Here is a 15337-nt window from a genome sequence, read left to right on the forward strand (position 1 = left end):
TGTCACAACAACAATATTAATCCCTTAGATGCGTCTATTCTACACATCATAGGATACTTATTACACCTCCAAAGATGTAGCTTAGCCTACACGTCTATTAGACTACATCTAGCTGCCATAGCAGCATATCTACAAAATAGACAGCACCTATCTCTGTTCAGAGTGCCTGCTATTAAAGCCTTTAGGGAAGGCCTTAAGAGAATAATTCCTCCCAGAGTACCACCTTCACCGGTGTGGAATTTGAACAATGTTCTCACACGGCTAATGGGACCTCCCTTCGAACTTTTACATAAATGTGAGCTACAATTTTTAACATGGAAGGTTGCGTTCCTAGTAGCTATTACTTCTTTACGGAGAGTTAGTGAACTACAAGCACTAACCATTCAAGAACCTTTCCTGCAAATGCATCATAATACGGTCGTTCTCTTTACTAATCCAAAATGTCTTCCCAAGGTCAGTTCTCCCTTCCACCTCAATCAATCTGTGGAACTGCCCATTTTTTTCTCGCAGCCACCGACAGTAGCAGAAAGAGCTCTTCATACCCTAGATGTCAAAAGAGCATTGTTATACTACATTGAGAGAACACAACCCTTTCGTAAGACCAAACAACTTTTTGTGTCTTTCTCACCACTACACAAGGGTAACCCCACATCAAAATCTGGGTTAGCTAGATGGATTGTCAATTGCATACAGATTTGCTACCACAAAGCTAAACATACGTTATCTGTTCCTTCTTAAGCCCACTCTACAAGGAAAATAGGGGCTTCAATGGCATTTTTAGGGAACATTCCCTTATGACATCTGCAAAGCAGCTACATGGTCTATACCGCACCCATTCACAAAACACTATTGTGTATATGTGCTAACTAAACAACAAGCTACTGTGGGCCAGGCTGTTCTCAAAACAATATTTCAAACTACTGCAACAGATACGGGTGGTCGCCGCTAAGAGTGGGTACTGCTATACAATCTATACACAGTGCAATCTGCAGCTCATATGCCTCGAACGGAAAATGCTACTTGCCAGTATGCATCTGTTCTTGGCATGTAGAGCTGCAGAGTTGCACACACCCACCCGCCTCCCCGGCTACTTTTATCTGTTCCAGTATTATCTTAATTAGATACAGCTTACATGGACATCCTTCCTTTTCTTGTAAAGCTCCATCATTTCCCTAATGGCGAAAAACAATCTGAGGATGGAGCCGATGCCCATGCGCAATGTGGTCCAAAGGAAGAGTTCCCTATCTCGTGACTTCCAAAGAACTTCTCAGGACAAAAACAAGTGCAAACATCAGGGCCCAACACTAGGTGGCGATCTATGCACAGTGTGCAACTTTGCAGCTCTACATGCCAAGAACAGATGCATACTGGTAAGTAGCATTCTCCTTTCTGTTTAAAAATATGTAACGTAACGTCATGACACACCATGGTGCCAATGCAGTTAAAGTTCTTTGGCGCTTGTTGCAGTGATATTTTTTTCTGTGAAATGTCTGCTTTTAGTTTGAAATTTGAGTAGTGTGGGAAAAATTCATGCCAGAATAGGACTTTTTTTGGCAAACGCGGCACACATAAAATCTGCATTTAAACAAAGATTTTCAGTTCTTCTGGAGAAGATAAGTGACTGGCAATCATTAGAGATGCCACTGGGGTGTGGGGTTTGTGAATCTTCCTAACTTAAGTCTATCCTTTCAGTCTTTATGCTCTAACCTGCCAGGTGTCTCCTCCGTCTCATCTTCTATTCTCCCACAACACCTTCTGCTGAGTTTGCTGCTGCTTCTCAGCATCCCTTGGGCTTTGTTAGACCTGCTGCTTAAATAGCTGCTAGTAGTCCTTAAGGCGTGTGAAGTGTGATCTATAGTTCAAGATATTGCTGTCAACGAGTTAGTCCAGAATAGTCTTCATTTTACGAAACTAGCCTGAAACCTGGAATGCTGCACATAACTGCTGCATCTTAAAATGTTTTCCTTTTCACTTGTTTTCTCTTTAAATCAACAATGCTGCATAGAAAGCTCTGAAGAAGACAGACCGTGAATGTAGCAGGGCCAAATATGACACCAGGTTCTTTGAGGTAGCCATACTCCTGGAAGGGATGCACAAAGGTAACATGGGAAAATGTCAACCATCCTTTGAAGTGAGAGTCATGGAAGGTACCACAACTCTGCACCCTCAGGGTCCATGACCCCAAACCTGATTCATTGCCATCTGCCTTAGCGTTGGATGTACACACTTCAAGGTCAAAATACAAGGTGCCCGTTTGAAGGCCTTGAGTAGGACTGTGAAATAGTAATTGGCGTGCAAACAGGCAGCATCTACCCGCAAAACAGCATAGCTGGGCCACAAAGAGCTCAACTCGTAGTACAAACCTTTATAACTGGAAATGCCAACACCGAAATAATCTGTGTCCTCAGCCCATAGGTATAGGGTTTGCTTTCATGAAATATTGTTTTGCAGAGGCAAAACACCTATGAGATAGGCCATTGCTTTGAAGATAGAAATGGGACCACAAAATAATTAGTGGTGGTTGTAGAGGCTACATTCTGTGCCACCTAACAGAATGCGGGTTGTCCGTCAACCAAAGGTGTGGCTCCATAATAATCTGCCAGTCTTCAGCAACGTGGGTCAGAGGGCAGTTGTGTCTTGGAATTTCCATGTAGAAGATCCCCACACAGTCGAGCTTCTCACCAGAAGCTCAAGGAAAAGTTCCTTACCTGTTATCCTAGGATGGCAATGTGAATCCCTTCTGGATTCACGGTATGTGCATTACTCTACTATCTAGTATGTCTCCTTCAGGGGAATCTCTGTTGAAGCCATAATCACTGAATGCTCCCACCAAAGCACAAGATCCCAGAGCCATTCTTTTAATTTTTAAATTATAAGTTTCTTCAGACAAGCCAGTATTATAGGAACACCTGTTTTGGCGGTCCACCAGCAGAGTAAATTGCCCAAATTCTTAATTATTCCTTTAAACAGAAGCTAATTCTACTAAAAAACATTACTAGATAAACAAAATTGTGACTAGAAAAAAAAACTTTTGGAAAAATCAAAGCAAGAAGGGGTCAATATAGCAAGATAGACTGCAATCTGACACTGCCTGTGCATGGAAGCAAGACTGTACTATTAGCTCGTCATGTTGTCAGTGGCATATAGCTCACTTCTTTATTCTGGTGCAAGTAAGCAAGATGCTGGCGCACTGATCTCAGCCACTTATGGATATTTATCACTTAAAACCTTTTTAACTTTTGGAAATATTCTTTACTCAACACATTTTCAATGCCTCCGTATTTCTTTCAGTAACAGAAAATATTATTTTCTCTTCACAAAGGCCCTTCTCGGTTTGTGATGTCTTCTTGTGTGGCAGGAAATAACCAGGAAGCCAGACTGTCTGACCTTCAGTTTCCATCAATCAACGTTTGTGTATTTTTGGGTCAAACTGAGAGTTAGGATCATAATGAGAGCTAGGATTATGTAAAGCAGCTTTTTCGGATGTAAGCAAAGGTTCTCAGTCCCTACCAAGAATGTTGATAGAATGGTATACATGTTCATCATGGAAATTCTCACCTTAACGAAATATTTAAGCATGCGTACAGGTGGCATAGTGAGTTGAGGGCGTGCAAAGCAGTGTGCAGGGCCTAGGTGGGTCAATGTTCCTATTGCCACTGAAGAAACATCTGTGTAGCAGGAAAACTCCTGGAAACCCGGGAACAGTCGAAGATTCCTCTGATTACCAGACGCAGTAATCTGCAACATTAAAAAAACTCCCAAAGGGAAAGCGTGGGCGAGCAGGGCAACAGTACGGCTTCTAATACCACCACTGTTTGTCGCAGATTAGGGAAGGAGCAACATATGGCCTCTAGACAGTGTAATAGAACAATACTGTTAGTATGCCCGACAGTCACTCTGAGCTAACTCGGAATGTAGGCTGGTATAAAGGTAAAACATATAACTAGTTTCATATTACTGAACTCGCTGAAATATCCGTCCAACTAAGACATCGAAGACTCACTGTGTCTGGAAACTTAAGGGCAAGATGTATTAACATTAGGATTTGCGATTTCCAAATAGCAATTCTTACTGAATTGCAGTTTAGAAATTGCAATTCTTAATGTATGGCAGTTTTGTTTAAAAGATTCCTAGTGGGTTTCAAATCCATCTGCCTCATAAATATTAATAAGGTAGGTCGCGATCCACCAGAAATCGCAGCCATTACTGGGATGGTGGCCTGTTTGGGTCAGCAGATCACCATATCTGTGACCAATTTTTAATACAGCATTCTTTTTTTTATTTTTATCCAGTCCATGTTTCAAAAAACTCTTAAAACATTTTGTTTAACATTCTCAAAGGGGAAGGACGTTCAAAGGGGCCGATACCCTTCGCATTTGCGAATGGGTTACCAATATTTTTTTTGAATTGGTGTGAAAGTATTACTGGTTTGTGGCCAGAATTTGGTCGCAAAACATTTAATACATTTCACTGCGATTCAGTATTTGGAAAAGATGCCCTAATCACGCCCCTTCCAAATACTTAACCGGATTTGGGTATAAAATGCTAATTGTTGTTGGGTAACAAGATATTGAATCATAATTTGCCTTTTGTACATTGAAAACTGCCTTTTTGCCGTCGCAAACTGCCTGATTCCGGTAATTGGGTGGTTTGCATTCTCAATAAAGCTTTGTACATCAGGCCCTTAGAATGCAGACACTGTGTAACTGTTTCCGGCACATGGTCTTTGCAAAGTTTTACAACCGAACTCCAAATTTGCCATACAGATTTTTCAAAGGTTCCGTTAACTTCAGTATGCTTTGGATTCTTCTGCCACCTTGTAGTTGAGGTTGGAAATTGTTTACGAATTGTAGTAAAAACAATATGCCTAGCATATGGCTTACCTGTAGTGAGACTGTGATGATCCCCACTCCACAAACTCCAGAATCCCATTTAGAATCCACCCTCCGTAGGGGCGTAGGTTAGTCTGTGAGATTCGGCTGTTTGGATTCTCAAATTTCCAAACTAAAAAAGCAGTGGGCAAATGAGACTAACGAGGACAGATTTTATTTTGCTCTGATGTATGTTCATGACTCAAAAATGTAATAAACAGATTATCGGCAGTGGGCCGCAGGATGAATGGGTGAGGTGACCAAGGCTTGTGATGGACTGTTTCTTTGAGGAGCTGGGTATGTACCAGTTTTCGTTAAGTGGACCGCTGGGGCTGGTTTAAAGGTTGGCAGTCAGGTATTCCATTGCCTTGGCGACAGAGTATCATGTCTGCCAAACTCAAGGTCCACCTGCCTGATTTGGGTGAATCCCAAGTTTTACGCCAATGGTATAAAAGGTATTCAATTGTCGTTCACCTTTCCCCGACGGCCAGACTCAGCAGGTGCCGTTGGAGGTAAACCATCCAATCATCCACCTTATTTAAAGTGAACTGTCATAAAACCCTTTTTTTTTTTTCTATCCCGCCTGCCAGTTATATTCTAGCTGTGAGCGACAAGAAAAATTATCTCCACACCATGGGAGAATACTCACATGGTTTCGAGGTCATAAATATTTTTTAATTTTACAAAAACAAACTCCTGCCTTGGGAGTTTGTTTTTGAAAAATAAAAAAACTTTGGAAAAGTTTGCTACCATCCATGCTGTTTAATGGAGCTGTTCGTCAAACTTTTCTTACATTGAGAGGAACTGCCACATTGGCATTTCCTGCCAATGTATAGCGATGTCTATGGGGCTGGCGGGCTTCTCTAAATTTGGTGCACAGAGTCAAGACAGGAAAGTCTTCTGCCACCCTTTCTGCCTTTAATTCGTTTGGCAAACCCAAATCTAGTTCTCTGTCTAGGGTGGTATAGTGGGTGGAATAGAATGGGTTTGGAATGCTACCCCAGGTGTTTTCCTGTGGTTAGACTATTTTCAGGCATTCATCTGATCATCTTTTGGGTGTTTGATTGCCAGTACTATGCCTAAAACCCAGAGACTGGAACAAGTAGGCTTGGGAAGCTACAGCAATGTTGTGAATTCTAAAAACTAGTAAATTTACATCCATTCAAGGAGTACTTCTATGAGTGCAAATTTGCTACTTTTTTGATCCGAAAAATGAAGTTAAAACCTCTTAGTGGAATGAGAATGACCAGAACAATCGACGCCGACATGGCCCTCAGACCCAACTACCAAGCCAAGAATGCATTTATTTAGGAGGTATCACACCCCAAACACTCCACCTAAAGTTACTACACCAACCCTCTGATACTGTTGTCCATCGGCTTGTTTGAGTGAAAAATCAGACTGTGCATAATGTTTTTGCTCACTGTTAAACTGCTGTGATTGAAGGGTGATTTTTTTGGTCTCTATGACCTATTATCAGTTTGTCAACAATCCTTAAAAAGTGGGTTTTGAAGTCACCCAGACGAGTATATCTCTCATCTCGTGCTCTTGGCTATTTGATGCATCATTCCATCTCTTATGGATTTCCTGCAGTGCGGGGACTATTTTACATCTTAAAAATGCATTGAATCATTACTCAGTAAATTGTATATCTCTTAGTCATTTAGGAAAGCAAGCAATTGTTTTTTGTTTTGGTTTTTTACGGCCAATGTTTGTTTCTGCAGGGTCTAATTACTTATTTATAGGTCAGGCTGACCTTGAGGCTCTTAACTTGTATCAAGCATTACAAGTTGTCCTCTGTCTGGTGAATGAATGTGGCAAACAGTTGAGCAGTGTGTTCATTAGCTGCCTGGTTGCACTAATAAGAACTTCAGGCTGAGAGTAATGACTGGCGAGGAGACTGCCAGGCTGGTAGAGTTAATAAAAGTGTACAGGGCCTTCTTTTCGGTAGCTTTACTGCTCAACTGTTTGTTACGAGTCCTCTGCCCAATTCTGAAACTGCCAATAATTAGAGGAGGTCCTACCAGAGCAAGAGTTACTGATTCTGGCTGGTGTCTCCACACCAGTGTCTGGCTATAACGCGTTCCTGTGTCTGGAATGGGAAATAACATGCTGGATCCAGATTTACTGGGTCAATAATGCATGGGGTCCCCACTTTGCGGCCTATTTCCAGACATATCTTCCTCCTGATTTGAGCAAGAGTACAATGCGCGTGGAAATTGGTTACATTTTTCACAGTGTATTCCACTACTAGTACAATTACATTTGTAATTGTGCTGCCTTCCACAGAGATACCACTCTGCATGACCTGTAATGAGGACCTTACATTTCATCTAGTGGCTGCAGAATGTTGCTGTAAAAAAAGACAAAAAAAGTCCCCCTTCTTCGTTGGTAACTTTGACAGTTGTACATACGTCCATAGATGTTTTGAAAGAAATGCTCAAGGTTATCAGACAACTGCTTCCTGGAATAGTAATACTCCTGGATTTCAACAGAATGTACTGCCTCTAAAGTCTGTGCAAAGAAATCTGTAGCCATCCTTCGGCTGAGGGAATGGATTTGTATTCCCTAGAACAGAGTAGACCCTTGGATTTTCCATCCCTGATACCAGGTGGAAATGACTGATTGATACCGGTTTATATGTGGTTGCTATGACGCTGCATGCACTACAGCACTGTGAGTAACTGATCCTTCTTGCACTATCAGTACGCAACATTGTGCCGCGCCTATTTGTAAATCTAGAACTTTCTTCAAAACATGAATGTATTGTGTTAGGAAGCAACCTTGATTGAGTGCTCCAGTCCCTGTATTTTCATTGTAATTGGCACTGTGCACCAAGCTTATATCAGTTTATAATTTAAAAAAAAAACACATTTTGGCCATCTAGGATTGCACTGACAAAAAAGGTGGTCCTGTGAACCAACAAGGCCAAAATCAATGGGCAATCTGATGCTGCTTAGTTTAATGTATGATTGGAGATAGCTGCCCAATGGTTCTATTTCTATATGACGATACTGTGTCTGCTTGAATGGATTGTAGCATTCAGGAAGCCTGGTTTCCAGCTAGCAGTGCAACACTCCTACTAAATTCAAGAGCCCTTTCTGCAAGAGAGTGGTAGCCGCTGCAAAATTCAGAACAGCTCAGTTAGTGGAACACTGTAAAGCAGCCTTTGACTGTGCATATATGTGCAAGGAATTCGTACTCTTATTCTGGTGGTTTACGAGCGACTTAGAAAGGGGAGATACTATGAAAGAATCTGTCCATATAGGAAATCTTTCTCTCTAGCCCTATTTTTCGTGAATTGAATCACTTGACATAGCTTAAGTCCTGAAAATTAAGGATCCATCCAGTAAAGGAGTTACTTGCATGCACGTCTGGTTCTTCAACATTGAATCATTCATAGATGTACTTACTTTAATCACTCCCCATGATCAGGTTGAGACTCTTTGGTATTTTAACAGAGCAAAATACAGTAGCAACTTTGCCAATAGGCAAGCAATGAGGCTGTAACAGCGGGACCAGGAAAGGGCAGGAGACGTGTTTTAGTGATACCGGTTTTTAATTGTTCAAACAGTGAATCAGTACATGTTCTGCGAACTGCTGCTCGTCTGGGTGATCTACTTCTCTCCCTGCGGGTCTTCCAGAGTACTCCCTCCTCTCTTCTCCGGACTGGGCTCCTCCTTCTGTGGGGCTCTGGAGGCTCTGTGCTGTCCACCCTCGCCGACACCAAAAGGGGAAAAGAAAAGAGAGGCGGGTATCAGTAAAGCGGAACAGGTACTTCGCTGTAGGCTCAGGGAAGGGGCTGTGAGGGAAACACTCAGTGATGTGGGCCCAGTCGGGTACGTGAATCTAAAGCACTGGGAAGGGAATGTGCTAGTGAAGGCAACTCGGGACCCGACCCTCAGGCTCCTCCCCCCCCTTAAGTTATCCGTCTAGCTCTTTTCGTGAACCACCCCAGGAAGCGGTTACGCACCTCTGCGAGCCGTACCCCTCCTGGCGTACGGCTGGGCGGATCGTGGTGTTGGCCTCCAGGCGTTCCCTGTTCGTCCTCGGCTCTCCCGTCGGGTCCTCCCGTCTGTGGTGAGGTGTCCGGGATGCTCCCAGCGTTCGGCTCCCAGCTCCAGTCCCGAGTCGGCCTCTCCTCTTCTTCCGCGAGGCTGGTTTCGCTGATCCACCTGTTGCGCCACTCGGTCTCCCCGTCGCCTCGTCCTCCTCTTCGCCGCTCCTCTTCTCTGCTCTCTCGCCCTTCTCTTCTCCGCTCCTCCTCGCTGCTTCCCGCCACTCCGCTCTTCTCCACACTGACCGCTCCTCCGGTGTAAAGACACACCTGGTGTTGGGCGTCTTCACCTTTTATCCAACTGCTGGGCCCCTCCCCCTCTGTTTCACCTTCGGTCATGTTAAAGGGCCAGACGTCTTCCTCGTCACAGCTGTAGGTGTCCTGGCCGGTCCACTCCGAGTACTGCGTGGGCTGTGGAGAGAAGAGGGGGGGTCACATGTGGTCAGGTCGCGCCCTACAGCGGGGCGCGCATGGGGGACCCTGTTACAGAGGCTTATTGCATAATACATTCACGTAATTTGAATTTGGCAAACTTCAGCCAGTGAACTGAATATTCTGAGCACGCCACCACTTCTTGAGAATACTATAGCTTAAATGTTAACTGCAAGTCATGTGTGACTGAGTCACTGGACAGAGGTCTAGTCTTTTACTTATTTGTGGGAAGATTTACTTTAAAAAACGTTTCTTCCTCCGCAGAACGTGATCCTGGCTCAGTTTCAGTTCTCTGTGCTCTTTCTGGGCCATGTAAGAGTTTTATGCCATCAACATGGCTGAGACTGCTCTCAAAGAGGAAAATCAATGTTAAGGGCAAGGTTCACTTGAAGTCAGGTGTTTTTTGCAAAGGATCCATACCTCTCTATTTGGATTGCTTTGACTACATTGTGCCACTGTATGAAATTGCATTTATGCTATGCTTTTTGTTTCTTCCATGTCATTCTGTGGCATGTTAAATCCTATTTGGTTGCCTGGACATTGAATTACTGCCTGAATTTTTCATTCAGTGGGAATCACTCCACTCTCTCTTGCTACAGACTACAAAGGTTCCCTTCTGGATTATATTGGAGTGCTTGTTTCTTTTACTAGACTCCATAGGTACACTGGGAAAAGAGATAATACTATGGCGGGCACCTATTAAAGCAGTGAGTGTGTGGCAATCTAGGATGGTTGCTAGCTTCGAAATGTTATTTCACCACTTCTAGATTAATTTTATTAGTTTTGAAAGTTGGTAGATTTACTGGTAACCTTTCCCCCCTCCCCCACACACACACAGCAAATTAAGTTATGGTTTTACATAAAGTGAAGGTGGCATCAAATTCAAGAGGTTTCCTGGGTCTCGATCTATGTCTGAGGTCCCGACAAGCTGCATACTATGAGTGCTTCTTGGCATCTCGCAGTGACAATCAGAAACGGGATGATATTAACAAAGTCTGTCCCAGGTGATCTCTCAAACATTTCTCCTTCCAGCCTGCCCAAGACCATAAACGTTAAACAAAATATGTCTAACTGGACAACCACCATGGTAACACTTCCTCTATAGGACTAAAACAAAGACAACACACTTCCAACCGTACACCCTGCATTGTGCTACCTGTGGGGGCACGTGCTTCATCGTCCCACATAGGGGTAGTAAGTATTACATAAATGTTGTATTACAGTTCAATACATGCACTCCCTCTGATCCAAGAATATATCCCGAATTGCACCACTAGATGGCAGTAGTAAGCACGTCAATTTTCAAAAGATGCCAAGCCAGCGTGGGAGGTGAGTAACTTCTTACCTCGCAGATGTGGTAGTTCTCAGGTCCTCTCTGCGCCGCAGGCAGGGCCGGCCTTTAGCATGGGTGAGCTGGGCCCAGGGCGCCCATTTTCTGAGGGGCGCCGGTCACGGAGCCGTGTGCATTAAGGTTATGCCAACAGCAGCGCCCTTCAACTCTCGCTGCAGACTTGTCCTTGCCTGCTCGTTTCCGCCTGATTTGACCGTGGTTTTAGTCCTGCATTATCATACAGCGGGCGATCTTTTTAACACCCCTTTACCCCATTCCTTGCCTTCTCATCACCCTCTGACCATTGCTTCACACATCAACAAAACCATCATCTGTGATAGGCAGCTACGCTATCGGTGCTTTAGGTGAGCTGGGGGAGGTCGGGGGGGTGTTTGTGTTCAGGGGACAGTCTCTGCTCATCCAGGTACAGACCAGTGAACACAAAAGGCCCCCCCCCCACTGCCTCGTTGCATTCACTGCCATCAGCAAGGGTGCCACGTTCCTCTCCGCCACGCCCAGGGCGCTATCTTACCAAAAGGCCTCTCTGGTTGCACAACTCGAGCCTACTGTGATAAGGTTATTCATGGATCTTCTCTGTGGGTGCATTAACCTGATGAGCTGAGCTGTCATTGTCTTTTTTGTGAGGACTTTCTGGAATATTTTTTTCGCACCTTATATAGTCTGAAAATGTTGTATGTGTATGTTTTCTGTACATTTGATGTTTTTAAAAGCACCTTCGTCTTTGGAACAGAAGATAATTGTTCGTTTTGGCGGACTATCCCTTTATGTTCTCCACCTAAGAAAGAGGGCACTACATCCGCATTATCCGTTATAATTCAACGCCTGTACGTCTGAATTAAGGTCTACGTTTTTTACCTATGTTTATAGAAAGCTACAGATCGAAACCCCTCTTCTTTCTCAGCCTGTATTTACTTTTAAATAAGGATAAAAATGAAAAGTGGGCCTTTCTTTCAGTGATATTTCTGTGCTGTCAGTCATGACTGCAAGGACACTAACTGCAGGTATTAAAGTGTGAATGAACATGTATTGATTTAAAAGTATGCATGAATCATTGTCAGCTTAACTTTTCACACAACCAAAATAAATACGGATAAGCACAGAAAAAAACAGCAAAAACGAAATATGGCTAAATAAATAGGGAAATGTGGAAAACGCATAGAGTGAAGCCGGGAGCCCTAATGTGATTTGAGCTCTCGCTCCTTCGAGGGGCAGCCTGGTTTAATGCTTTGCCCCTTGTCTGTCCCTTCCAGCTGCGGTCCTACAACCGGCACACACTGGTGGCGGACCCCTACGAGGAGGCCTGGAACCAGATGCTGCTGAGGAGACAGAAGGCCCACGAGCTGGAGCAGAAGGTAAGGCCTGGCCTGAGAGGTTGCCACTGCATGGACCAACGCTCTGGCATCCTTTCATCGAGAGCTTGGACCAGGGGATGCCTCACTGTTGAGGTACACAATGGGAGGTTGCTACCATTGTTCACCTGGGGCTCAGTGGCAAGCGTGAATCTCTTCAGCCTAGGCAGAGAGATCCGCAGCACTTTTTTCTGTAAGTGGTAAGGGGTGGTACCTCTGAGGGGGCCATGGACAGAGCCCTCAGCATCTTCTATCCTGGTAAGGGCTGTGATGGGAGTCTCATCAGGCCTCGACCTTCATGTGTGGGGGGGAGGCTGCAGAGTATATTACTAAGGAGGCGGTGCAGGCATGGTCCTCAACAACCCTTATAGATGAAGTCCTTAATGGTGCAGTGGGGAGAGTCTGAGGCAGGTATGGCATTGACTCTGCCTCCCAGCACCCCGTAGCCCCAGGGGGACCTAGGTGTTTCACTAATGAAGGTTAATGATTAACCCCCCGCCCCCCGTCCCTATGGCGCACCGAGTACCTGGATTGGAAGGAGCTTGAAACCTTTCTAATAGGAGTACAGAGTTAACCAGAGCGGTGTTTTTATCTCTTGCAGATGAACAATTATCTGACTGTTCCTGCGCACAAGATGGACTCGCCCACCATGACCCGCGCCCGGGTTGGCTCAGGTATGTGCAAAGTTGGCTGTCTTGTTGGTCTATTCGCTTCAGTCTCTGCTAGTTAGAGGGCGAGGTAGACCTGTTTAGTACGAGTCAGGACTGTAACGGCCAATCACGTGCCAGGCTTGTCCAATAAGCGATTGACCATTCCTAAGCCCTCCTGATCTTTCAGAGGCACAAGCCTTATTGAAATCCCCAAATTCCCATTTGGGGTACTACCCTCTTGCAGGACTGTGGGGTAGTCGGTAACAGTGTTTTCCTCTCTTCTTGCATGGGCATACTCCTCTTCCCTGTTTCCTAGCACAGATTGCATCTATGTATTTCCTACAGGCACTTTTTGTGTCTACCAGATTCCACTAATTCTTGATAAATTATGACAATAATAAATGATAATGCGAAACGAGTACGTAGCCCATGGGTGCTTGCTTACTTTATGCTTGTTTTATCCCAGTGACTGAAAGGGTGCATGTCAAAAACACCACATTGGTATTGCAGTTTCGGGGACTAGAGGTGTCTTCCCCAACTCGGTTCACTAATACCGCTCTTCATACAGGGCGGCTTGGGCGGCACCGCAAAAGAGCAGGACTCAAGTCCACAGTTCTCAGAGCTATAATTATAAGTGACCGTTTGTAGTGTTGTTAAGTGGCTCCAGCTATCATGCAGCAGTAACTCTTCCAGAACTATTGCATGTTCGCTTAATGCGCAGATAGACATATAGTCTTATTTAGACTTGGTGGGAATTCCACTGGGTCAATAGTGGCCCCATCTCTGACCCCCTTGCCACCAAATTAGAGATCCCAGCCATGTTTGGGGCCGGGGAGGGGAATTGTTGCCAAGTGTGCCAAACTTTCAGGGTTGCGCTGTGCAGGAAAATGAAGGTCAGAAGGCCCACCCTGAATAAATCAGTTGTTCTAATGCGCATAGATCAGCAGCCGTATGGCCTATGGCTCGCTGGCAGGAATGTGCAATTCCTATAGCCCGACGCCCAGGACATATTGTTTGGGGTCAAGGGCAACACGTTTTCATGTGTATTTTGTCCTTGGGATAAGTAGGCCCAACCCCCTGCAGCACAAACCCTTTGGCTGCTAATTTGCAGTACCACATTATGGATCAGGGAAAGGCACTCTCTGTAGATAAAGTAATATTTTTGTCCATATGGTAATGCTGTTCATACTTGTATTTATGGTTCATTAATTGAAAGCCTTTATTATTAGGTTGAGCGCTTAAAGTAAATGTTGTAAACTCCGACTGCATTACTGACAGTGGTTCCAGTATAAAAATGTGTACACACGTTTTGAAGGTTTAGTAATACGAGGCTATGAATAATGCTCCCAGAATGCTCTCTGATTTGGTGCAAATATTTGCAGATGCTTGAAAGCAAGAGTGATGATGCTTTGCTTTCAAAATAAAATGTTGATAAAAATGAAAGCAGGGAAAAAATATTTTGCCAAACGACTAAAATTTCAGGTACAATTTCTTTGCAGCATCATTTAGCAACATGTGTTGATGCATGCTAGTATTTCCCAAAAGTATTCATAATGGCAAATCAGTGTAACCAGTTTCAATAAGATTATGGGAAAAATAAACAAGCATTGGCAAAGCGAGTAGGTCTGAAATTTGTGGTCGGCTTTTTAGGTTTGCCAATGTGCGACTTGTTTTGGCATGATTTTTGTGAAATCTTATTGGTGTGGGAGCTGCTGGGCCCTCATAGTTATAACAAACATTGGCAAAGCAAAAATTGTTTTTGGTCTCAAAAAGCACACAGTGCCACAGTAGTTACTGGCACTGAACAAAACTACTTTGTGTGCCGATATGCTCCTTGTGAAAGAGCAGAATGCTGTCACTCACAGTGTAGCCAGCCAATACATGGAGAGGAACAGCATTTTAATAAACGCAAAAGGTCATGGTCAACGCCAGACCAAATTAGGCGCCCAATTATTAGAGAAAGTCTCCAAAGTGCACCAATAGTATATGTCCTTGCATTAAGTGCAGCTGTCTGGCTTTCGTTACTTCCCAAGATTTTACGGAAGTAGGACAAGAAATAGTATTCCTAGAAAATATTTGTGTACTGCATGAGCAAATGTGCATGTGTAGCTTAGTTTTTTCCCCAACTCTGGAAGATTTCTGCCATTGTCAGGAGTAAATTTACAACATTTCGCAGTATGGGAAAAGATTAGAGAAGAGTTGTTGAAAACCCTTAAAACATGCAAGTTAGAATGCCCTTTTGAGTATCTACAAACCTACTAACCCTGGAACTATTGCTTACCACTACTTTCAGCCCCTGTTTGTAGATCTGCGGAAACGTGGCAACATAAGGGGATTGCAAGTATTCAAACACTACTATGATTTGAGCCCTGGCATAATCAGGGAGGCTATATCAGAGCTCTTATATAATGAGATTTCTGCCGTAATTTGTCGCCGCACTACATGGCCCCAAAGGGACAAGTGGATTATGTTACAGGACAAGAAGATTTATGAAGCAAAGTAGATATTTTATTAAATTCCACTCCCCTGCACTCGTCCTAGGTTTGCAAGGATGGAGCCTGCTTAGGCTCTGCCATCGGAACATATTGGCTCTCCAACCCCTAAATGAGGCAGGGAACCATGAATTT

The 15337-nt window shown here is 44.1% G+C and overlaps 1 protein-coding gene across 1 annotated transcript in view; it reads left to right on the plus strand.

The window, feature by feature from the left end:
* The window catches only part of SLC9A1 (solute carrier family 9 member A1), a 280576-nt gene that overhangs the window by 245489 nt on the left and 19750 nt on the right, over positions 1-15337 (plus strand). The window contains exons 10-11 of the mRNA XM_078682622.1: positions 11962-12063; positions 12662-12734. Of these exons, the coding sequence (XP_078538748.1) occupies positions 11962-12063; positions 12662-12734 (175 nt within the window). The remainder of the gene's footprint in view (positions 1-11961; positions 12064-12661; positions 12735-15337) is intronic.

The sequence above is a fragment of the Lissotriton helveticus genome, chromosome 3_1 (assembly GCF_964261635.1).
Source record: "Lissotriton helveticus chromosome 3_1, aLisHel1.1, whole genome shotgun sequence".
NCBI lineage: Eukaryota > Metazoa > Chordata > Amphibia > Caudata > Salamandridae > Lissotriton > Lissotriton helveticus.